This window comes from Schistocerca americana, chromosome 5 (assembly GCF_021461395.2).
Source record: "Schistocerca americana isolate TAMUIC-IGC-003095 chromosome 5, iqSchAmer2.1, whole genome shotgun sequence".
NCBI lineage: Eukaryota > Metazoa > Arthropoda > Insecta > Orthoptera > Acrididae > Schistocerca > Schistocerca americana.
The window spans coordinates 557,141,207-557,165,824 of record NC_060123.1 but is presented as its reverse complement, the minus strand read 5'-3'; the positions used below and the strand labels follow the sequence as shown (position 1 = coordinate 557,165,824).

The window sequence follows — 24,618 nt, the reverse complement described above, 5'->3', positions numbered from 1 at the left end:
TATTGTAAGTGACGATTTCTATTACTGTGACTATCGTTATATGGCCTTTGCTTTTCGTTTTAACGAGAATGCTATGCATTCATCAGTATCAGGAACTAGTGAAAAGGCGCTGATGATAACATTGTTTAGCGTCCAACAAATTCATCCACCAATTTTGGTTGCGGTTGCATCAAAAATATAGAGAATTTTATGTCTTTGGTTGGCTATCTTTGTTCCAAACTGTCTGTGTATATTCTATCGGTGTGGAATCACTTTCAGTATTGTTTTGTTTATGTTATTGTTTTGCTGTTGTTTATAGTTCAGCTTCTTTAGCTGAGTCGGAATGAGCTTATGTGAGGTGTGTAGATTTAATAACAAAATCTATGTGTATGTGCTTGTGTGCTGTAGTTTTGTGTATATGCTTGGAGTATATTAATTAATGAAATGGCAGGCAAAAATGTTTTTCAAGAGCAGGCGGACAGCGTATCGCACAAATACGTAAGAGTACAATGTCGAGTCAAGTTTAAATCAGTCCAGCCCCCCAATTTCTATATCTTGTTTGTAGTGACCGATTCATTTGTTGCACAGCCGGGGGTATCGGTTTCCTCGTGAGTTGAGGAAACGACCAGAAGTATGAATTTCACTGTTCCGTCACAGATTGACGATAGCCCAGTCAAAAATCTAAAATCGTTGATTGCGACATGTGCTCTATGGCCACATGCGTTGAGTGAAATTGTTACTACAATGTACCAGTCATCTGTTTCTCTCTTCCCCCCCCCCTCCCCCGCCCTGTCTCTGATTTCAGAGGACTATTCACTTGTTTTGGGACCCTGTGTTTACTCGTTTGTTGTTGAGTATAATGCTGTTGTTTGAACCGGTAAATAGTGCGTTATTTAATCTGTCATGTCTGTCCACAACAGCTCATGTACAGAAATACGTTTTGTATAAGACGAACATAACCACAGTGGTAATAACGTCTGCACCTATACTCAGAAAGCCACATTATGCAGTGTTTGGCACTGGCAACCACTCCATTTTTTTTAGTTAATCCATGATATATGTAAATACATAATATGCGTCATAGAACTCCTCTGAGACATGTTCATTATCAATTTTGCAATTTCTGAATTTGCGTTCAAGTTGTAGTTTTTGTGATGAAAAGTGCTCTAAATTCAGTAAGGTGTGTTTAAATACAGCCCAGACATAAACAGTAGGCAATGCAACAGGTCTGTCTGACACTCACATTCATTGGTTTCATCATGCTGCAGTTCAATTTGTCGCCATGGCGAAGATTTTAGGTGGGAGGGGGGAAGGTCTAATATCATACTCTAGCCCCCCTTTTTGCCTCACATTTGAATGTGTGCATCAGTCATTGGTGTGTCATATTCACACAAGCTTAGAGGCTCTTGGAGATCACTTCAAACACCTCATCAAACAGTTGTGTCATCACAGCATGTCATACACTGCATTGAACTGTATAAACATGATGAATTAATAGATACCCTGTGGTACAGACATAGTGCATTTCCGGCCATATGACATGTTTGCTCCTTATCCTCTCTGGGATCATTTCCTGCTGCTTGTCCCCACTTAGCGAAATTACTGTGTGTAAACAAGAAACATAAAACCTAGCACTAAAAATCTGCTCCAGAAAGTTCTCACTCTACAGAAAAAACCACAAAATCCACAAACTCGTAAAACAGAAATTTATATCACTGTTGTAGACATACATAAACAGTTAATATTCACTAGAAAGTCAAGTCCCACAAATGCTAATGCTTGAAAAAATATGCAGTCACTTATAAAATGTAATTAATGCTAGTCGCCTCAGATTAACACACACATATTCGTTTCTTTGACAGAAGCTTGTGATAAAAACTCTAAAATAAACCCTGTGTAGAAACAGAAACTGCTGCTATCGACCACTCTTGGCTTAGATACTGGAGCACTGAAGGCTTTGTATGGAAAGGTCATGTGTATAATTTAAATTCAATAAACCACATGTCCCTTGTTAACACTTTGTCTCCAACCACCTTTCAAATTGTGGAAAAGTTTTACCTAGTGTACCCTAATACACTGTCCAGTCACATTAATGTTACCGCCTGTCAAGAAGTCTGAATAACCACCTTCTACAGTACAGACCGCTGCGAGGTGGAAGAGAGTCAGGGATGTGAAGTCATGCTGACTCCAGTACTGGCCAGCTGTGCTAGGTTTCTCGTTTGAGGAGCCATGGTGTATACAGCCCGATCAAGGTGGTTCCACAGATTCTGGATTAGGCTTAAACTTGGAAAATTTGTTGACCAGGGGAGTGCAATAAACTCAGTATGGTGCTCTCCAAACCATGCATGTACACTGTAAGGTGTGTGACATGTTGCAGTGTCCTGTTGGTAGATGCCGTTGTGCCGAGGAAAAACAGACTGCATGTAGTGGTGGACATGGTCCCCAGGCAGAGATACCCAGTTATGTTGATCCACTGTGCCTTCCAGAATGATGATAGAACCCAGAGAATGCCACAAAAACATCCCTCAGACATTAATGCTCCCTCCTCCGGCATGGACCCTTCCAACGAATGTTACATGGTGTTTTCTTTCAGACATTTCACACTGTACATGCCAACTTTCTTCTGTCCAATGGAGCATAAAACATGGTTCATCTGAAAAGGTCACCTGTTGCCTCTCAGTGGACATCCAGTTGTGGTATTGGCATGCAAATGCCAGCCTTTGTCGCCAATGAACAATAGTCAGCATGGATGCGTAAACCAGGTACCTGTTTTGGAGGCTCTTACGCTGCTGATCATGGCCTTTTGGAAGTCAGATAAATCACTCTGTTTTTGCATTTGACAGTGACTGCTTTCTGCATCCCCTAACACATTGTATATCTCCTCCGCTGCTAGTGCAAGTGGTGTGAGTGATTATTGCACATTGACATCGAACATAGGCTGTGGTCACATTAGCATATCTAGACCTTATATAACTGACCTTTTCTTCCCTGAAGGCCTGTCTGTTTGGAAGCAGTTTGAGTTTTTTGTGACCATTTTACAACTTTGTGAAACACTTCATGCATACTGCTGTTAGGCCTGTAAATGGTTTTTTGTTCCTGCCTTCTTCTGTTTTTGTGTTTATAATATTCTACCTGTTGATTTGCCATGTGTTATTTCATTGTCTAGATGACTTTATTTTTAAATTTCATTAGTTTCGTCACCTGAGAACGTAAACTGTAAGCATTACAATGTCACAAAGAAAGTCTTGAACCTGTCGTACAGTGTCCTGCAGAAAAATATTTTCCATTTCTGCGTTTTGGTAAATGGAACTTTTGAGTGTAGTTCACAACTTTTTCTTGTGGGTAATCTCAATATATGCAATGTTATTAACATAGTACAAAAATTCCCATATTCTTATGCTAGTTCACCACATATAGCCCAACTCAAAATTTGTTCACTAGAATTTTATATCTGTTGGTGTTGTGTGTAGACTTGCCCAGCAGTGAAGAAATCTTTATATTGTCATCACTTAAAAATATGCTTCCTTTTATCATTTGCACCTTTGTATTGCTCTCAACATCCTTGCAATTCAAATTAGAGCTTCATTATATAAATTACTTTGGAATGCACTTTGTTGTTGTTGTCCTCAGTCCCGAGACTGGTTTGATGCAGCTCTCCATGCTACTCTATCCTGTGCAAGCTTCTTCATCTCCCAGTACTTACTGCAACCTACATCCTTCTGAATCTGCTTAGTGTATTCATCTCTTGGTCTCCCTCTACGATTTTTACCCTCCACGCTGCCCTCCAATGCTAAATTTGTGATCCCTTGATGCCTCAGAACATGTCCTACCAACCGGTCCCTTCTTCTTGTCAAGTTGTGCCACAAACTCCTCCCCAATTCTGTTCAATACCTCCTCATTAGTTATGTGATATACCCATCTAATCTTCAGCATTCTTCTGTATCACCACATTTCGAAAGCTTCTATTCTCTTCTTGTCCAAACTATTTATCGTCCATGTTTCACTTCCATACATGGTTACACTCCATACAAATACTTTCAGAAATGACTTCCTGACACTTAAATCTATACTCAATGTTAAGAAATTTCTCTTCTTCAGAAACGCTTTCCTTGCCATTGCCAATCTACCTTTTATATCCTCTCTACTTCGACCATCATCAGTTATTTTGCTCCCCAAATAGCAAAACTCCTTTACTACTTTAAGTGTCTCATTTCCTAAACTAATTCCCTCAGCAACCCCCTACTTAATTTGACTACATTCCATTATCCTCGTTTTGCTTTTGTTGAAGTTCATCTTATATCCTACTTTCAAGACACAGTCCATTCTGTTCAACTGCTCTTCCAAGTCCTTTGCTGTCTCTGACAGAATTACAATGTCATTGGCGAACCTCAACGTTTTTATTTCTTCTCCATGGACTTTAATACCTACTCCAAATTTTTCTTTTGTTTCCTTTACTGCTTGCTCAATATACAGATTGAATAACATCGGGGACAGGCTACAACCCTGTCTCACTCCCTTCCCAACCACTGCTTCCCTTTCATCCCCCTCGACTCTTATAACTGCCATCTGATTTCTGTACAAATTGTAAATACCCTTTCACTCCCTTTATTTTGCCCCTGCCATCTTTAGAATTTGAAAGAGAGTATTCCAGTCAACATTGTCAAAAGCTTTCTCTAAGTCTACAAATGCTAGAAATGTAGGTTTGCCTGTCCTTAATCTATTTTCTAAGATAAGTCGTAGGGTCAGTATTGCCTCACGTGTTCCAACATTTCAGCGGAATCCAAACTGATCTTTGCCGAGGTCGGCTTCTACCAGTTTTTCCATTCGTCTGTAAAGAATTCCTGTTAGCATTTTGCAGCTATGACTTATCAAACTGATAGTTTGGTAATTTTCACATCTGTCAACACCTGCATTCTTTGGGATTGGAATTATTATATTCTTCTTGAAGTCTGAGGGTATTTCGCCTGTCTCATACATCTTGCTCACCGGATGGTAGAGTTTTGTCAGGACTGGCTCTCCCAAGGCCGTCAGTAGTTCTAATGGAATGTTGTCTACTCCCGAGGCCTTGTTTTGACTCAGGTCTTTCAGTGCTCTGTCAAACTCTTCACGCAGTATCGTATCTCCCATTTCATCTTCATCTACATCCTCTTCCATTTCCATAATATTGTCCTCAAGTACATCGCCTTTGTATAGACCCTCTATATACTCCTTCTACCTTTTTGCTTTCCCTTCTTTGCTTAGAACTGGGTTTCCATCTGAGCTCTTGATATTCATGCAAGTCTTTCTCTTTTCTCCAAAGGTCTCTCTAATTTTCCTGTAGGCAGTATCTATCTTGCACCTAGTGAGAGAAGTGTCTACATCCTCACATTTGTCCTCTAGCCATCCCTGCTTAACCATTTTGCACTTCCTGTCGATCTCATTTTTGAGACGTTTGTATTCCCTTTTGCCTTCTTCATTTACTGTGTTTTTATATTTTCTCCTTTCATCAATTAAATTCAATATTTCTTCTGTTACCCAAGGATTTCTACTAGCCCTCGTCTTTTTACCTACTTGATCCTCTGCTGCCTTCACTACTTCATCCCTCAGAGCTACCCATTCTTCTTCTACTGTATTTCTTTCCCCCATTCCTGTCAATTGTTCCCTTATGCTGTCCCTGAAACTCTGTACAACCTCTGGTTTAGTCAGTTTATCCAGGTCCCATCTCCTTAAAGTCCCACCTTTTTGCAATTTCTTCAGCTTTAATATACAGTTCATAAGCAATAGATTGTGGTCAGAGTCCACATCTGCACCTGGAAATGTCTTACAATTTAAAACCTGGTTCCTAAATCTCTGTCTTACCATTATATAATCTATCTGATACCTTTTAGTATCTCCAGGATTCTTCCATGTATACAACCTTCTTTTATGATTCTTGAACCAAGTGCACTTAATGAGAAATAAATGATGAATTCTGGAAATAGAGACCATTCACTTTTCTCATAATGCATAGTTGACAACTTTTAACTTCCATAAGGTGTGATGTATCTATTTTATATCCATCAGTTCAGAATTCTAGTATTGATGCAAAATATTTGAGAAGTATTGTGGTGACTTCAAACAGGAAATTGTTATTTATGACAATTCTTAAATGAAGAACTTGCATGCCATGTTAGCTACTTTGTCCATATAGTATTTAGATTCTGAGATTTCAGATCCTAAGTACAAACACATCCAGAATTAGGTTTTCCATAAATCCCCTAATTTTCGTAATACAGATGCTGGTATAGTTTTGTTGAAAGGGCATGGCTTAAGTCGTTTTCCAATCCAGTTAATATTCCCTCCCTAATGACCATATTATTGATAGAAAGTTAAACCATATCTGTCAGCAACCATGTAAACAGAATGGCTTTGTTCAGTTATCCGTAAAGGCTGTGGACCTAGCCTTCATCAGAATTTTGAGTGTAACCAGAATAAAGTAAATGCCAATGATTGGTATCACATGAATACGAACTGTCAACAGTGCAGCTTAGTAATTAGTGTAGCGCACAGAAGGGATTTGTAATAGATGCTTTATTTATTTATTTTTATTGTTTACTAGCTGACAAACCTGACGTTGCCCAGGTATCAATTCTGCTAGTTTTCTATTAGAAAGGGAAAAAAAAATTACTGTGTTTGTGCTGTACTATAGAAAAAATTTCATTTCCATGTATTCGTGAAAACATCTTTGAAATTATGCTGTAGACGCAGTGTGAAATGATGCCGGACAGTTTTTGTATGCTGAGAGCAGCTGCTTCATGTGTCTCTATAGACAGCTATTATTTTCGGCTGCACATATTTGTGCTTCGCAATTAAAAGCTGTCAAAAGTGGTGCCAGGCATCAATGATTTCCTTAAGTTGTTTCAACTGTAGGAATGTCTTCGAAGTAAAGAATAAATGTATTAAAACTTTAAGCATTATGCTGCAGTTTTTCATACATTTCAGTGTTTATGACATAATATCTCTCGAACTATGTGTCATAGAATGATATGTTTGTGTAGATACATTCAGTGTCATATGTGGATACTTTGTGCAAAATATGTTTCAAATAGAATAAGTAGCAAAGAAGTAATAACTTTAAATGTCATGTATGATGTGGCAGTTTTCACGCATCTCATTCTTTGTGATATCATATCTCAAGAACTGTGATAGGTAGACGGTTCTTATCCTCACTGTGATAGTTGCTTGGATACATGCCCCAAGTTTGGTTGAAATTGGTCCATTGGTTTAGGAGGAGATGTGGAACATACATACGCATGTACATACATCCATTTTTGTAGTATGTATGGATTTGGCCAGGGGTCATCTGATAATAATATATCATGTGTTCTGACGTGTTCTTTAAGGTATTTCATCTCCTTTCATTTCAGAATCTATGCACATATAATATATTGAATTCGTGTATGTCACATTCAAATGGTAACCAAAAGGAAAACAAAGATATTTTGGCTGCTTTGATCAGTAAAAAGCTATGATTTCTTAATGACAGTGAAAATGGCAATAATCACTGGATATCACTCTTTTTTTTTTTTTTTTTTTTTTTTTTTTTTTTTTTTTTTTTTTTAATTAAAAATAGCATTGTATCTAATTTAGAACTGACATGTTCACATTCAGTTTTTCATTTACATAATTCAGACCACATGATGTTGGTCGTTTGCAACAATGCTGGAAGTTTCTTCATGTAGTGGTGCCTTATACCAAGGGCTGATATTAGAAAAAGAGGGTTCTCTTATTTTTAGTATTTAATGGATCTAATTTTTTCTGTTCGTGCTTTCAGGAAGGGTCCACCAGTATTTTCACATGTCCCCATTGCATCAATTTTTGAAAAAATAACAGAACAAGACTATTTCTTCCTGCAATCCATTTTATTATTTTTGTTGAGGTTCTAAAGTTTGTTGCAGATAATGAATAGGCATGCAACATATTCTACATAATTGTGAAGTAATGGTTTTATTGCTCATATTATAAAGGCCATTGATCATTTGTAGCACATATTTATTTTGTAGTACACTTTTCTGATATTTCGTATGTTCTGATAAAGTATAAACTAGTGAAATGTAGTTTTAACTGTTCTATCTACACTACTGGCCATTAAAATTGTTACACCACGAAGATGATGTGCTACAGACACGAAATTTAACCGACAGGAAGAAGATGCTGTGATATGCAAATGATTAGCTTTTCAAAGCATTCACACAAGGTTGGCGCCGGTGGCGACACCTACAACATGCTGACATGAGGAAAGTTTCCAACCGATTTCTCATACACAAACAGCAGTTGACCGGTGTTGCCTGGTGAAACGTTGTTGTGATGCCTCGTGTAAGGAGGAGAAATGCATACCATCACGTTTCTAACTTTGATAAAGGTCGGATTGTAGCCTATCGCGATTGCGGTTTATCGTGTTGCGACACTGCTGCTCGTGTTGGTCGAGATCCAGTGACTGTTAGCAGAATATGGAATCGATGGATTCAGGAGGGTCATACAGAACACCGTGCTGGATCCCAACAGCCTCGTATCACTAGCAGTCGAGATGACAGGTATCTTATCCGCATGGCTGTAATGGATCGTGCAGCCATGTCTCGATCCCTGAGTCAACAGATGGGGACCTTTGCAAGACAACAACCATCTGCACGAAGAGTTTGACGATGATTGCAGCAGCATGGACTATCAGATCGGAGACCATGGCTGTAGTTACCCTTGACGCTGCATCACAGACAGGAGCGCCTGCGATGGTGTACTCAACGACAAACCTGGGTACACGAATGGCAAAACATCATTTTTTCGGATGAATCCAGGTTCTGTTTACAGCATCATGATGGTCGCATCCATGTTTGGCAACATCGCGGTGAACGCACATTGGAAGTGTGTATTCATCATCGCCATACTGGCGTATCACCTGGCGTGATGGTATGGGGTGCCATTGGTTACACGTCTCAGTCATCTCTTGTTCGCATTGACGGCACTTTGAACAGTGGATGTTACATTTCAGATGTGTTACGACCCGTGGCTGTACCCTTCACTTGATCCCTGTGAAACCCTACATTTCAGCAGGATAATGCACACCCACATGTTGCAGGTTATGTATGGGCCTTTCTGGAGACAGAAAATGTTCGACTGCTGCCCTGACCAGCACATTCTCCAGATCTCTCACCAATTGAAAATATCTGGTCAATCGTGGCCGAACAACTGGCTCGTCACAATACGCCAGTCACTACTCTTGATGAACTGTGGTATCGTGTTGAAGCTGCACGGGCAGCTGTACCTGTACACGCCATCCAAGCTCTGTTTGACTCAATGCCCAGGCATATCAAGGCCGTTATTATGGCCAGAGGTGGTTGTTCTGGGTACTGATTTCTCAGGATCTATGCACCCAAATTGTGTGAAAATGTAATCACATGTCAGTTCTAGTATAATATATTTGTCCAATGAATACCCATTTATCATCTTCATTTCTTCTTGGTGTAGTAGTTTTAATGGCCAGTAGTGTAGCTTTTTGATTAGTTCCTTAGTCATTTTACAACTATCGGATGTTTGCATTTTTTTCCAGACTATAACAAATCCACTACCACTAGACCCACTACCAGAAAATAAGTTAGAAGACAGAAGATTATGGATAGGAAATCTTGATCCAAGGATCACTGAGTGAGTCTCAGAATGAAATAACTTTATTTGATACATGTTCTTGATTCTGAAAGTATGAAGTTTGCACTGTGCTGCAGAGAAGATTGACAAAAGCGTTCCATTGCTTTACCTGGTCGTACTCAACCCAACAAGCCATCTTCGTTGATGTTAACCTCCACCTCACAGATGGCTACATCAGTACCTCCATCCATATCAAACCTACTAACCACCAGCAATACCTCCACTTTGACAGCTGCCAGGCATTCCATACCAGTAAGTCCCTTCCATATAGCCTAATTACCCGTGGTCATTGCATCTACAGGAACGAGCAATCCCTCCCGAAACGTACTGAGGGTCTCACTGAAGCCTTCACAGATCGTAATTATCCTTCCGACCTTGTACAAAAATAAATCTCCCATGCCTTATCTTTCCAGGCTTCCACCACTTCCCAAAGTCCCACCATCCGGCCACAAAGGAGCATTCCCCTCATAAAGTAACACCCAGGACTGGAGCAACTGAATTACATTCTCCGCCATGGTCTTGACTACCTCTCATTGTGCCCTGCAATGAGAAACGTCCTGCCCACTATCCTTCCCACACCTCCTACAGTGGTATTCCGCCGTCTACCGAACCTACACAATATACTCATCCATCCTTGCACAACCCCTGCTCCCAATCTGTTACCTCATGGCTTATACCCCTGTAGTAGACCTAGATGCAAGACCTGTCCCATACATCCTCCCACCACCACCTACTCCATCAAAGGCAGGGCTACCTGTGAAACCAGTTATGTGATCTACAAGCTAAGCTGCATTCACTGTGCTGCATTCTATGTGGGCAGGACATGCTGTCTGTCCACGTGAATGGCCATTGACAAATTGTGGCCAAGAAACAAGTGGACCACCCTGTTGCTGAACAAGCTGCCAAACATGACCTCCTTCATTTCAGTGACTGCTTCACAGCCTGTGCCATACGGATCCTTCCTACCAACCCCATCTTTTCTGAATTGCGCAGGTGGGAACTTCCCCTGCAGTATCCTAAGTTTCCGTATCCCTCCTGGCCTCAACCTTTTTTAGCCATTTTCCTCTCCCATCCAGCCCCTTCTCTGTTCTCATTCCAGCACTACACAGCCCTCATTCTACCATTGCACCCAGTATTTTTACTTCTCTCCTTTTGCATTACTCCCTTCCCCCCTTCTCCCCACCTCTCCGCTATCCTCCGTCCAGCCTCGCGAATGCACATAGCTGCCCCACCCTCCATCTCATCCCTGCGCACTCTCCAGCAGCATGCCACTGTCCGCCACCCCTACCCTACTATCCCTCTCCCACCCAGCCTCCTCCTTACCCCCACCCACTCACCACTTCTATCATGCACTGGTGTTGCTGTTTGCAGTGTGGCCTCAGCTGCCTGAGACTGCAGCCATGTGTGTGGGAGTTGTGTTTGTGTAAGTGTGTATTTGTGTGTCTGTCATCTACTTTTGACGAAGACCTTACTGGCCGAAAGCGTTACTTGTGACGGTCTTTATGTTGTGCCTATCTGCAACGCAGCATCTCCACTATATGCTGAGTAACAACTTTCCTTTTCATAATAGTGTGTTCCATGTTAATAAATTAAAAAAAAAATCATTTTTGTAATTGTAATTATCAGCTGTCCTGTTTTCAGACAATTACATTGTCTGAAGGTGTAATAAAATTCCCTCATACAGTGTTCTGCAGTACTTACAACACTGCCGGAGAAATCATAATTAGAGTGTCTGTGGAAGAATAGGAACCAATTCCTCCTGGAAAGCAAAGTCAATGTACTTTGTAATGAGGGCAAAATTCATATTTCTGCATAAGTAGTTGTCCACTGCCAGTATCAAGATAATCTGATTTTGTAGGAAATTAAATCTAGGGACTCTTATTTGACTGGTTAGCAAGCACTGAAAAAATACCTGATACATTCAAGCATCTGTCCCATTAAGCTTTCCACATTCTGTGAAGTAATTTCTTCAGTGGCCCTTTCTAATTTTATTGTCACTGTATCTCAACATGTGTTTCACAGTCACACTACGTGTGAAGTGTTGATGTGTTTCCAGTATCGTATCATAACAACCTACAAACAGTAATTTCCAAAATGAAACAATAACCATAAGGTATAAAACAGTAAGGTATAAAACACCTTCTTCCTGCAGTGTGGGAGAAGGCATAAGTAAAACCCAAGGTGATGAAAATCTTGGCATTCAAGGTAGATGTAGAGGTTACTTTGTTTGACAAAAGAGAAAAAAAAAAAAAACATTGCAAGAGAGAAAAGCAACATTAAAAATTACACAACTACTAGTTAGTGTGTGCTAGATTTGTGAGCACCCTTGATATAATCGCTGTACTTGCACACTACCAACTGTGAGTGGGAGAACAGTTTTTGCTTTTATACAAGTGAATGGGATTGTAACGCCAGATGCACATTTGGTGATCTATTCAGATACTTTGGTCAGGTAGTGTAATACTTCTTAGGCTTTAAATGCTTCATTTAAATCAATGACTGTCTTGTATGCATAGCCAAACCGAATTTGATTACACATTTGTGTGGATATTATTATCCTGCCCATAGAGCTAACATTTTATTTGTCTTACTTTTTTTATTACTGGTACCACCTCCTCAAAATCCTGCAAAAATATGGAGATTTCGAGAGATTTGATCTGCTGTTCCACCGTTCGGGGCCATTAGCAGGACAACCACGTGGATATGCCTTTGTTACCTACAAAGAGTGTGTCGATGCCAAAAAGGCCAAAGAAAGTCTTGATGGAAAGATGTTGGGCTGCAAAAGAGTTGCGGTGCGATGGGCAAATAGTGTTAGCAAGGTAAGTTATTTCACTAAAGTATGTAGTTAATTTTTTTAGGCTACTGGACTGAATTAATTGTAAGATCTCACTTAAGACAACATATTTCACCTATAATAATAATAAAACTGTAAAAATGTCATATCTGTCTGTCTGAAAATGCTTCTCCAAAACTACCAGACAATTTTCATGGGCTTTTCACAGGTAACCTAAGCATAGCATGGGGCACTGTATAGGCTTTATGTCATCTAAATCAGATCGTGGGAAAAAGACATAAATTAGATTAGATTAGATTCAGTTTTTGTTTCATAGACCCAAAAATAAGATGATTCTCATGGATGTGGAATAAGTCAAAGAGTATAGCATAAAAAACATAAAACATTTGAATATAATACTTAATACCCTGATCATTTGCCAGGAGATTGTCAAAATAGGTGAATACATTACAGTAAACTGGAACTATTATCATTTACAGAATTAATACACTGTCAGAATGAAACATAGTTATGCGCTTTTAATAAATTTATCATATACAAAATACCTAATCTTGACAATTGTGACCAAGTGCTGTCAAAACTGAAGTCTGACAGACATTTTTTCCTAAAGCTAGTCTTAACAGTCCCTGTTAAGATATTCATCTAAGAGTAGAAGGAGTTGCCTATCAAAAAGTCTTTCAAACTCTGTTTATACTGTGCTTTATCTGAAACAAAGTTTTTAATGGTTGCTGGCTACTTATTGAAAATGTGTGTTTCTGGATATTGAACCCCTTTTTGGACCTAGGTAAGTGATTTTAGGTCTTTAAGTATATTGTTCTTATTCCTACTATTGATACTATGTATTGAGCTATTGGTAGATATATATTACTTGCAACAACTTTCATTAAGGAATAAATATACTGAGAAGCAGTGGTCAGAATACGAAGTTCCTGGAACAGGCTTTTGCTTGATGTTCTTGAACTTACATCACAAATGAGTCTTGTTACATGCTTTTGCTCGGTTTGACGAGTTACCCCAGAATATGACCCTGTTAATGGAATGAAACTAAGCAAAGTATGCAAGTTTTTTTTTAATATTTATTTCTTCTATGTCTAACATCATTCTCATTGCAAATACAGACTTGTTTAGGTGCTTCATCAATTCTATATGCTCTTCCCAATTGAATGTATTATTGTCGAGTTGTAATCCCACAAATTTAACAATGTCAACCTCTTTGATCTGCATGTCTTATATGTTATACACATGCTGGAAGAAAATCTCTTACTGGTTGTGAAGTGCATAGTGGTTCTTTTCAAGGTTTAATGACAGTGAATTACCTTTAAACCATTTATTAATGTCAGTAAAATTTGATTAGCAGCTATTTCTAAGTCTGTACTTGATTTGGTAGGGTATTGCAATGTTTATATCGTCTGCAAGCAAAATGTAGTTAGCATCTGGCAATGTAACAGACGAGAATGTACACAAGATAAAGCAACGGATCCAAGATGGAAGCTTGAGGAAAACCTCATGTACTTAATTCCCGATCAGATGAAGATTGACTGCTTACTGCACATGTATTTTGCAGCAACACCTTTTGTTTCCTGTTAATTCGGTAAGACACAAACCATTTTGCAGCACTGCCGGGGGCACCATAGTATTCAAATTTGCTTAAGAGAATGCTGTGATTCACAGAGTCAAAGGCTTTTGACAGGTTGCAGAAAATCCCAGTAGCCTCTGATTTGTTATCTAGTAAATTAAGTACATTCTCACTGTCCGTGTAAATAGCTTTCTCTATATTGGAACCCTTAAGGAACCCAAACTGTGACTTGGACATATTATTATTTTCAGTCAGATGCTTAAGAAGATGGTTGAACACAACCTTTTCAAATATATTTGAAAAAGCTGACAAAAGTGAAATTGGTCAATAGTTTGGTGGTATCTTTTTATTGCCCATCTTGTAAAGATATATATATTTTAACCAGTCTCGAAATGTTCCACTGATAAGAGATTAGTTTCCCAAATAACTTAAGTCAGAACTCAACTTGCATGAGCACTCTTCATTTATCTTCGTTGATATGTTGTCATAACCACCAGAATACATATTTAGAGTTTAAGGATTTTATGCTGGATCTATTTGTTTGAGAGATGTGAGTCTCATTTTCATTTTACTGAAGTTGTTTGTAAACACTGGTCTCATATATCCATTGCACCGTTTACTGAAGTTGATAACCGCAAGCTGTCCATAACAGAAACAAAGTATTTGTTTGACAGGTTTTCAACACTACATACACTTGTTACCAATGTCTCATTTATTTTAGAGCTATCTGTTCCTCTTCCTTCTTGGCCCCACCAACCTCTGTCTTCACTGTATTCCATGTAATTTTTATTTTGTTGCCTGATGTAAATATTTTTTTCTTGTAATAAAACTGCTTAGATTTCTGTTTTACTTGCTTCAATATTTTCCAATATTCTTTGTAATGCATTATAATGCTAACAGCAGAGCTGTTCCTAGATAGTAGATACAGTCTCCTTTATTTTCCCACACAATATCTTTATTCCTTGTGTAATCCATGGTTTATTAGACTTCTGTGTGATTTGAGTTACCTTTAGGGGAAAACAATTTACAAAAGAGGAAGAAATTTTGTTAGTGAATACGTTATATCTTCCATTTGAGTCAGAAGTGTTGTAAACATCTATCCAGTTCATGTCTTTGAGCAGTCATCTAAAATTCTCAATTTTTGATTGATTTATTGTCCTCCTGTACTGAGATTTAATAGAGTTTTTATCTTTACAAGCTTCAGCACTTAATACAAGATGTAACTGAAAAGGCACCTTTGCACAACCAACCCACACAACTGATTTCCGTTGAATTTGATGTGGAGATAGCTTGAACACTCAGGAAAACTGAAGCTACTTGAGAAAGTGTGTTGTACAAAATCCTTTTGATTTGAAGAATATGACATGAATTTGGGAAAAATATTTGCTGTCTAAAAAAGCTATTTACTCTTTGATTTTTGAACTTTACCACCTTGGTGAAAATGCTTTTATTGGTTGATAAGTGCTATGTGATATGATTCAAAGTAATGAATACAATGCTTATACTGTCTTGAATGTGTTTAATCCATACTTCCACACTATTTGTTGCATAATGTACACATTATATAATGTAAAGCTACTCCAATACCACAATGCATAGATGCACGCTCCTGTCCATGCCTCTCTATATGCACTCCTCAGCAGCACAGCTGTGCATGCTGATGTGATGCATCTTGCCTTGGGACAGCTCGGGTGCGTAGAGAGCAGGGTGCACATCATAAACTACGCTTACCTGAACATGCATACACATGAGGGCAGCTGATATCATTGCATGTACAGTAGCTTATTTACTATCACTCATCATAACAAAACTGCTGATATGCGAGCGCAGCCATGGATATTGGCTAGTGTCGGGGAAACGGCTGTTTGTAAAAAGGGTACATGGAAAGTTTTGAACACATTTTCAAAATAATTTTCAATGCATTTAGTCATCTTTTAGAACCATTATTTCCTAGTGTTGTCAGTTAACCGAGCGCATTCAGTGCCCTGTATCCACAGAAGTTCTTTCTTCACAGAAAGTTCCAGGTATAGAGAGCATGCTATATAAATTTGGTACCAACTGCAATTAAATGTTCAGTAAAATGTTTTGAGTGATTTGCTGGAACATTGCTGTGATGAAGGAACTAGTTTTAGGGTCTCAAAGCTTTTCTGTGGTAGAATTCATTTGTTATGCCATTTCACAGTGACCTATCTCTCATATTGACAGGCTGAAATATTCAGACTGTGTCACTTGTGTCCTCTCTTTCAAACACTTCTTTACTGTCTTGCATTGTAGTCAGAACATGCACTTATAAAGCCAGATTTTTGTTAACTGTAAAAGTAATACTGATCAAACCAGGACATTTCTTTTCATCAGTATATGTGGCATGCTCTCTTCTTGTCCATCAGAATCGTGAAGACTGTGCTTGCACACAGGCCCAAGGATTAATTATGTGATGGTATGTCAGACATTAGTCTTCACCGATTGCTTTTTGTACTTCATAACAAACTTTCCAATGAGCTCCAAAGAAGAAGATGAATAGTGTTCTCAAGTTGTAGTTACCCTTCTTAAATACCCCAATCCAGTCTTTCTTGCAGCCATAGATCGTATAAGCCTGTTTTGTCAATGTCCGAGGGCTTCTCCATGGTCATTACTGCTGTGGTTCTCCTCTTGCGACATGCAGTGGTCATGCTGCAGCACAGGAATCCAGCATTAAAGCTTTCTTGAGGCTTTCATATTTCTTGTTGAAGCTGTTGTCATGTTTGTAGATTTATATTGCTTCCATGAACAAGTGAGCGTGATAGCTCCTCTCCACAGCGAGAACCTCCATGTTGGTGAATTTTATGATGTGGCTGGTCTCGTGAGTTCTCCACTATCCCAACCTGCAATACCATTCATGTTTGGTTTTTTATTGAACATCCAGTCATTCCACATATACAGGGTGTGTGGAACAATCCCGACAAAGCAAATGGTTCCCTCTTGTCCTTTGCCAATGTGAGACACTCTTTGATTTTATTTGTCAGTGTGTAAATAGTCTTTTGGTCATTTTTTCGCAGTATACAGCCAGTTGTGTCCATCACCATGGGGATGTATGACACATAGGTTGTATTCCACTATTTCTTCTTCCAGCGTGTCATTGTGGTGAATGTTAGATTTCATGACACTTATAATGTAACTGGTGGAGCACCCATTGCCCCTCAGAACCCTTTCCAGGTGGTGTACCTCATGTCTGAGGTGCTGTGTCTCTCATATTCATCTTGTGCGTGTTATGAGGATATTAATCATCCCTCTTTTCTGGCTAGGGTGGCAATTTGACAGTTTGTACAGATCGTGGTCTGTATGTGTTTGTTTTCAATACATGCTGTGTTCCAAGTTCTCACCATTCCTCGTAAGCAACACATCTGGAAAGTGTAGCTGTTGGTGCTTTTGTACCTCCTTAGTAAATTTTATGTTGGTATGGAAACCATTCGGGTCTCTTAGGAAATCACCAAGCTGTTCCTCACCATGGCTCCACACAACAAAAGTGTTGTAGACACACTTGTATCCCACTTCAGGTTTACAACATGTCAACGCAGTGCCTGTCTTTCGAAATGTTCCATGAAGAAGTTGACTACCACTGGACTAAGTGACTACCCATGGTGACACCTTCCAGCTGTTTGCAGAAATCACCATTCCACATGAAACAGCTCATGGTAAGACATACAAGAAAGATCTTGGTGATTTCATGTGCGAAAAGGAATTGATATACTCCAGAGGGTCATTGAGTGTCACCTAAACAGACAAAGAAACACTATCAAATATGACCAGAATGTTGTTTCATCCAGGTTTTAGTTTCTTCAGCTCTTCAGTGAAATGTCCTGGGTTCTTTATGTATTTGTGCATCTTTCCCACATGCAGCTGAAGCAAAGAGGGCAAGTGTTTTGCCATCTTATACGTCATTAAGGCAGGAGCCCTTGCAATTGATTTTTGTGGAACATCACCTTTATGGAATTATTGATAATCCATACATCCAAAGTGTAGTGGTTTTGCATTGCGCAGGTTCCTCTGTTTGTCTGCCAAGAGAGGAAATTCCTTGATTACCCAATTTGTGATCTGCTGTGTCAGATCAGTGCTTAGCCTTTAGTGCCTTGTCACATCTAATATGTCCCAAATCTTCTGCTCAAAAATAGCAGTCTTCATTGCAATGGTCACATTACCCTTGTTGATAGACACTTCCAGTGCTCATGTTGGCATTAAGTTCTCTTTATATCTTGTAACTCGTCCTTCTTCAGGCTGCAAGCTGGTGGTTTTGCTCAGTGCAGTATCTTGGCAGTTTCACTGCATATTTCCTCAGCTCTGTAACAAGGAAGGGTCCAAATGGCAGTTTTGATGTTAACAATGATTCCTCCAGAGTTGTAGTTCTAGGGATAGTGTAATCCTCCCTTTTTGAACGACTCTGATCATTCACTGAGGTTGACTACTGTGTGTGACATGTCAGAAATCAACTTGTTGATCTGCCTCCTGCGGGAGGCCCTAGTCACACGACATTTCATTTCATCTTGCATTGTCTATCATTCATTCCAGTGCTAGAGCTCATTCTGCATGTTCCTGTGAATGATGCTGTGGATCTTGCATGCTGTCATTTAGGTGATAGAAATGTCCAAAATTTGCTTATCTATTCTTGCCAAGTCTCTCTACGCACCATGAATTCGCTTACAGAGAAAGACTCATGCTGTTCTGTAGTATATGTGATGTGCTCGGATGGTGGTGATTAGGCACTTACATTTTTCAGGAACTTTGGTGTGGCCCTTTCATCCCAGCACTGCGACAAGGAGGCGAGACCAGACAGAACATGGGCCTTCTTCTTCCATCGTTGGTCTGGCAAAACACTCGGCCTCTCTGTGTCATCCATATGTAGGAGGTTTGACATATACAAAAATGACTCAGAGCATTTCACTGAGAAGCTGAAGAAACTAAAATTTGAGCAAAACGGCATCCTGATCAGCTTTGATGTTGTTTCTTTATTTACCCAAAGCCTCTCAATGGAGTATATCCGTTCCATTTTCCACAAGACATCACCAAGCTCTTTCATCTGTGTCATACTGTTGTGTCTAGACAAGACAGCCTAGACACAATGAGAGGAAGCCGAAAGGCACGCGTTTAGCAGGCAAGAGAGAGGTCTGTAACAGGATACGTAATGAATGCTATAAAGAAAAGTACGTAGCTTCTGGAATACTTAACTTTAATCCATCCTTTTGGTACATCTGGAGATTGTGGCGATACAAGTGAGACTCTTTAGATACATGCAATGTTACTAATGGCGCCTTGCTAGGTCGTAGCCATTGACTTAGCTGAAGGCTATTCTAACTATCGGCTTGGTAAAGGAGCGAGGCTTCGTCAGTGTAGTCACTAGCTACGTCGTCCGTACAACTGGGGCGAGTGCTATCCCGTTTCTCAAGACCTGCCTTATGGTGGCGCTCGGTCTGCGATCACACAGTGGCGACACGCGGGTCCGACATGTACTAATGGACTGCGGCCGATTTAAAGCTACCACCTAGCAAGTGTGGTGACTGGCGGTGACACCACATTCCTCCCCCGCAAATCGGCGAACGGTCGTGTTATAAGGCTTCCGCCCGCCGTGGGGAGGACCCCATCTTGACGTATGCGATGAGGTGGGGAGCCTAACAACAGGTGAGGCTGTGCCACCCGCACCCGGCCATTCGGTCTGAGGGGATCTAGGAAACGCCTGAAAACCTAGTCCAGGGTGCACGTCAACATGCGGTGTATGCACCCGTAAAGAGACAGGAGGGGCCGAAGGGTCGACCTCCGTGGCGTCGGGGTATCCGACGCGCGATGACGTCATGTGGTCCGGAGCGGGCAAGAGTTCCATGGCGGAGGACAGCTGGTCACGGGAAGCGATCGGCGGCGCGTGACCCAGGGAGGCGCTTGGCGGCTGCAGCGACGCGTCCACTGCGGGCGGCGCTGGCGGGAGAACAGGCGGCGGAGGCGGCGGCGGAGGCGACGGCGGCGCGTCGCCATGGGGCAAAATGGAAGGCATCGTCGGTAACACCTGGGGATGAGGCGAGCCAGTAGATGGGTCCCCAGGGCGCTGACCGGACGGCACCGTCGCTGAAAGCAGATGGGGAGCGGCAGGACCCGTGCGACGACAGAGGCGCAGCTGATTGAGATGCCGACGCACCTCACCAGAGGCCCCCAAAACCAAATACATCGCGCGGCCGAGGCAGCGAAGAATGCGCCCAGCGAGCCAACGCCGTGAACCTCGATAGTTGCGATAGAATACAACGTCGCCCGGAGCAAAAGCAGGAGTCTGCCGCTGCACAGGAACCTGATGCGGCGAATGCAGCAAAGACATCAAGGTTCGATGAGGACGACCGTGGAGCAACTCAGCCGGCGAGCAACCATCTCGGGGCTGAGAGCGATACGAAGACAAAAAGAGCAACAACGCGTCCTCCCGAGAATGCGACTCTTTCAACTTCAACATCTGTGACTTGAAAGTCCGGACCAATCGTTCAGCGGCACCGTTTCACTGAGGCGAAAACGGCGCGGACGTCAGATGTTGAATACCATTGGCCTTGCAGAATGACTGAAATTCTGCGGACATGAATTGTGGGCCCTTGTCGGAGACAATAGTCTGTGGAAGGCCTTCAATGCAAAAGATAGCAGATAACGCTTTGATGGTGGCAGTGACGTCGTGGAAGACATCCGGACAACAAAAGGAAAATTACTGAAGGCATCTACCAGAACCAACCATCGAGCATTCCAGAATGGACCAGCAAAATCGATGTGCAAGCGTTGCCAAGGGGAGGTGGCTTTTGGCCATGCAAAGAATTTCCGCGGCGGTCCGGATTGTTGTTCGGCACACGCCATGCAAGAAGAGCACATATTCGTAATCGCAGCATCGATTCCGAACCAAGTACAGTGCTGACGAGCAAGTTGTTTCGTTCTCACTATACCCCAATGTCCTTGGTGAAGAAGCTTTAAAACAGAGGACTGTAACGAACGTGGGACCACGACTCTGGACTGATCATTATCAGAACGTAACAACAAAACACCACGTCGAACAAAAAGTCTCTCCCTGTGAGCAAAAAATTGGCGAACCAACGGATCCTCGATCCGCGACTTTGACAAGGGCCATTGCGTAGCAACAAAACGCAAAATGGTAGCAAGGACAGGGTCAGCAGCTGTGGCTGTAGCTACACGACGAAAATCAATCGGAAACGATTCGACCACGTCATCGGTTTCCGAATCAATGAACATGCAAGCAAGTTCGGAAGAATCGAATGCTCTATCCTCAGCAACAGGCAAACGGGACAACGCATCGGCGTTTCCGTGCTTAGCAGTGGACCGATACAACATATCGTAGCGGTACTGCGAGAGGAAAATAGACCAGCGAATGAATTTCTGCGCTGTACGCGGAGGTACAGGCTTGTTCGGATGAAAAAGCGATGTCAAAGGTTTGTGGTCTGTGATGATGGTAAAGTGACGGCCATACAAGAAATCATGGAACTTAGTAACACCAAACACGAGAGCCAAAGCTTCTTTCTCGATCTGTGAATAATTTCTTTGCGCAGATGAGAGCAATTTGGACGCAAAGGCAATAGGGCGATCATGCGCTCCAACTTTGTGCGCAAGCACAGCACCGATCCCCAAATCCGATGCATCGACCATCAACAAAAGGGGTTTCTGGGGATCGAATGGCGTAAGGCAAGTATTTGAAAGCAACGCCGATTTCAACTGGCGAAAAGCGCGTTCGCATTCCATCGTCCAGACGAACGGAACACCTTTACGGCGTAAGCGATGAAGCGGAGCTGAAATGGAAGAGGCATTGCGCAGAAAGCGATGATAATAGTTAATTTTATCCAACACACTCTGTAGCTGCTTCAAATTCTGCGGCGAAGGCAAGTCTTGTATGGCACGGAGGTGTTCTGGACTGGGATGGATGCCTTGGGCATTGATTACATGTCCCAGATATGGTAAGTCACGAGCAAAAAACACACATTTGTCCTTCCGCAAGCGAAGACCATTTTGTCGCAATACCTGAAATAATGTTCTTAGATTTGCTAAATGTTCATCGGCTGTCTTTCCGGAGATCACAATATCGTCCAGATAGTTCACAGCAGTAGGGACCGACGCACAAACAGTTTGTAAATATTGCTGAAACAATGCAGGGGCGGATGCACACCCGAATGGCAGTCTTTTGAATCGGTACAAACCAAGATGCGTGTTAACCACCAAGACGCGCTGGGAGTCTTCGTCCACCGGTATTTGCAAGTACACATCTGTGAGGTCCAACTTCGAAAAGTATTTACCCGGGCACAGTTTATCAAAAAGATCTTCCGGGCGGGGTAAAGGAAAAGATGCAGTCACTAGTTGTGGATTCACTGTTGCCTTGAAGTCCACACAAAGTCTCAATTTTCCGGAAGGTTTCGGCAAAATTACTAAGGGTGAGGCCCAGAGAGAAGCCTGCACACGTTCAATTACACCTTGTGATTCTAAATCGTGTAATGTTCGTGCGACCTCATCACGCAATGCGTGAGGAACATTGCGCGCTCTGAAAAATTTCGGTTGCGCGTTGACTTTCAGTTCCAAATGTGCTTCATAGTTTTTAGCGCAACCTAAGCCCGGTGCAAAAATGTCTGCAAATTCTTCACACAGACGAGAAACACTGTCTGAAGGCACAGTCTGATTCACGGATAGGACCTGATTTACTATAGACATGTTAAACAACTGAAATAAATCTAAACCAAACAAGTTCACTGCAGAAGAAGAACGAAGAACGTAAAACGACACAAGTTTTGTTTGTCCCTTGTATGTTGCAAGAAGAGTGCACTGTTCTAACACAGGGATATTCCGACCTGAATAACTATTTAGCTGAACATTTGCGGCACGCAACGGAGGTTTGCCCAGTTGTCTGTACGTGTCGTGATTGAGCAATGAAACTGCAGCTCCGGTATCGAGCTGGAATGGTATGACCTTGCCATTAAAGTCCAAATCAACAAAAAGTTTATTGTCCTGCTGACGACAAGAGCGTCTGTCTTGTGCAATTTGAACTGACACTGGTACAGAAGCACTTGCGACTTGATGCGATTTCCGGCGACGTCGACGCACAGTATTTGTGGGACGAACACAGTCACTGTTAGAGAACGCGGCACTGGACGAAGTGGAATTAACTACATGAATGTCCATGGGCGAAGGTTCACGAGCCTGAGTATTCTTGGTTCGATTCCGGCGTGAAGCAAAGGGCCTGGAATGGTTGTGATTGTCTGATCTGTGCTTTTTCTGGCAAACACTTTGAACATGTCCTTTCTTATCACAGAAAAAGCAAATAGCTTGGCATGACGGGCAATTTTCACGCGAATGTCTAGTAGCACACCGCGAGCATGATTTCACTGCAGTTGTATGCTGTCGCGGCACACCTGGTTTAGAGCATGGCGGCAGCTGCGCGGACGTGTGCGAGGGCAGTTTACCGGGCCGTGCAGCGCGCCCGGCGGGCCGGTTAATGTTACACACGGCTGGCGAAGTTGCAAATGATTCCTGAGCAAAGTCAAGCGTGTCTTGTCTATCCAATATGTCTATCACTTGTTGAAGGGAGGGATTGACGAGTTTCAAAATCTGTTCCCGTATGCGAACATCAGAAACGTTCTGTGCTATTGCATCACGTACCATAGTATCTGAATAAGGGAGTCCACATTCACACTCAAAAGCACAATCCCGAGTAATGCCTTGCAATGTTGCAACCCACTCCCTATTAGTCTGACCGGCCGTACGTTTTGTACGAAAGAAAGTATACATTTTTGCAACTACATTAACTGTTTCCTTGAAATAGGCATCTAAAGCAGACAAAATTTCTTCGTAGGACAGAGTACGTCGCGTCGGGGAAATAATTTCACTATCACACGGTACGTTTGCACCCCTACACATGCCAATAAATGAGGCTGCCGCTCGTTACCTTGAATTCTGTAGGCGGCGATATGAAATCCAAACTGGCGTGACCACTCCGTCCATGTTTCCTCGTCTGCTTGAAAATTACGGAATGGTGGTGCATCTGCATGTTGTGGCTGCGGTAGCGGTGAAGCGGCGGCTGCCGCATCGTTTTGCAGTGCACGTTGACCCTGGACGAGCTGTCCAAGGGCATCCAATAATGCCTGCGTCTGCTGATTCTGCAAGCGATAAAATTTGGCCAGTACATCTGGCGAAGCCATGACACAAGTAAATGTAAGCAATTAGAAAGAACAGGACAGCCTATCCCATCCTAGTCGCCAAAAATGTTGTGTCTAGACAAGACAGCCTAGACACAATGAGAGGAAGCCGAAAGGCACGCGTTTAGCAGGCAAGAGATAGGTCTGTAACAGGATACGTAATGAATGCTATAAAGAAAAGTACGTAGCTTCTGGAATACTTAACTTTAATCCATCCTTTTGGTACATCTGGAGATTGTGGCAATACAAGTGAGACTCTTTAGATACATGCAATGTTACTAATGGCGCCTTGCTAGGTCGTATCCATTGACTTAGCTGAAGGCTATTCTAACTATCGGCTTGGTAAAGGAGCGAGGCTTCGTCAGTGTAGTCACTAGCTACGTCGTCCGTACAACTGGGGCGAGTGCTATCCCGTTTCTCGAGACCTGCCTTGT

At 41.7% G+C, this 24,618-nt stretch overlaps 1 protein-coding gene across 2 annotated transcripts in view; it reads left to right on the top strand.

Moving 5' to 3' along the window:
- The first annotated feature begins 207 nt into the window (after positions 1–207).
- LOC124615970 (probable RNA-binding protein 18) overlaps positions 208–24,618 on the top strand; it is a 44,090-nt gene continuing 19,679 nt past the window's right edge. The window contains exons 1-3 of one of the 2 annotated variants that reach the window (XM_047144172.1): positions 208–337; positions 9,542–9,636; positions 12,242–12,455. In XM_047144172.1, coding sequence (XP_047000128.1) covers positions 323–337; positions 9,542–9,636; positions 12,242–12,455 — 324 coding nt within the window. In that variant the 5' untranslated portion in view covers positions 208–322. Of the gene's footprint in view, positions 338–9,541; positions 9,637–12,229; positions 12,456–24,618 lie in introns of both variants that reach the window. The other variant, XM_047144171.1, reaches the window with a different exon arrangement.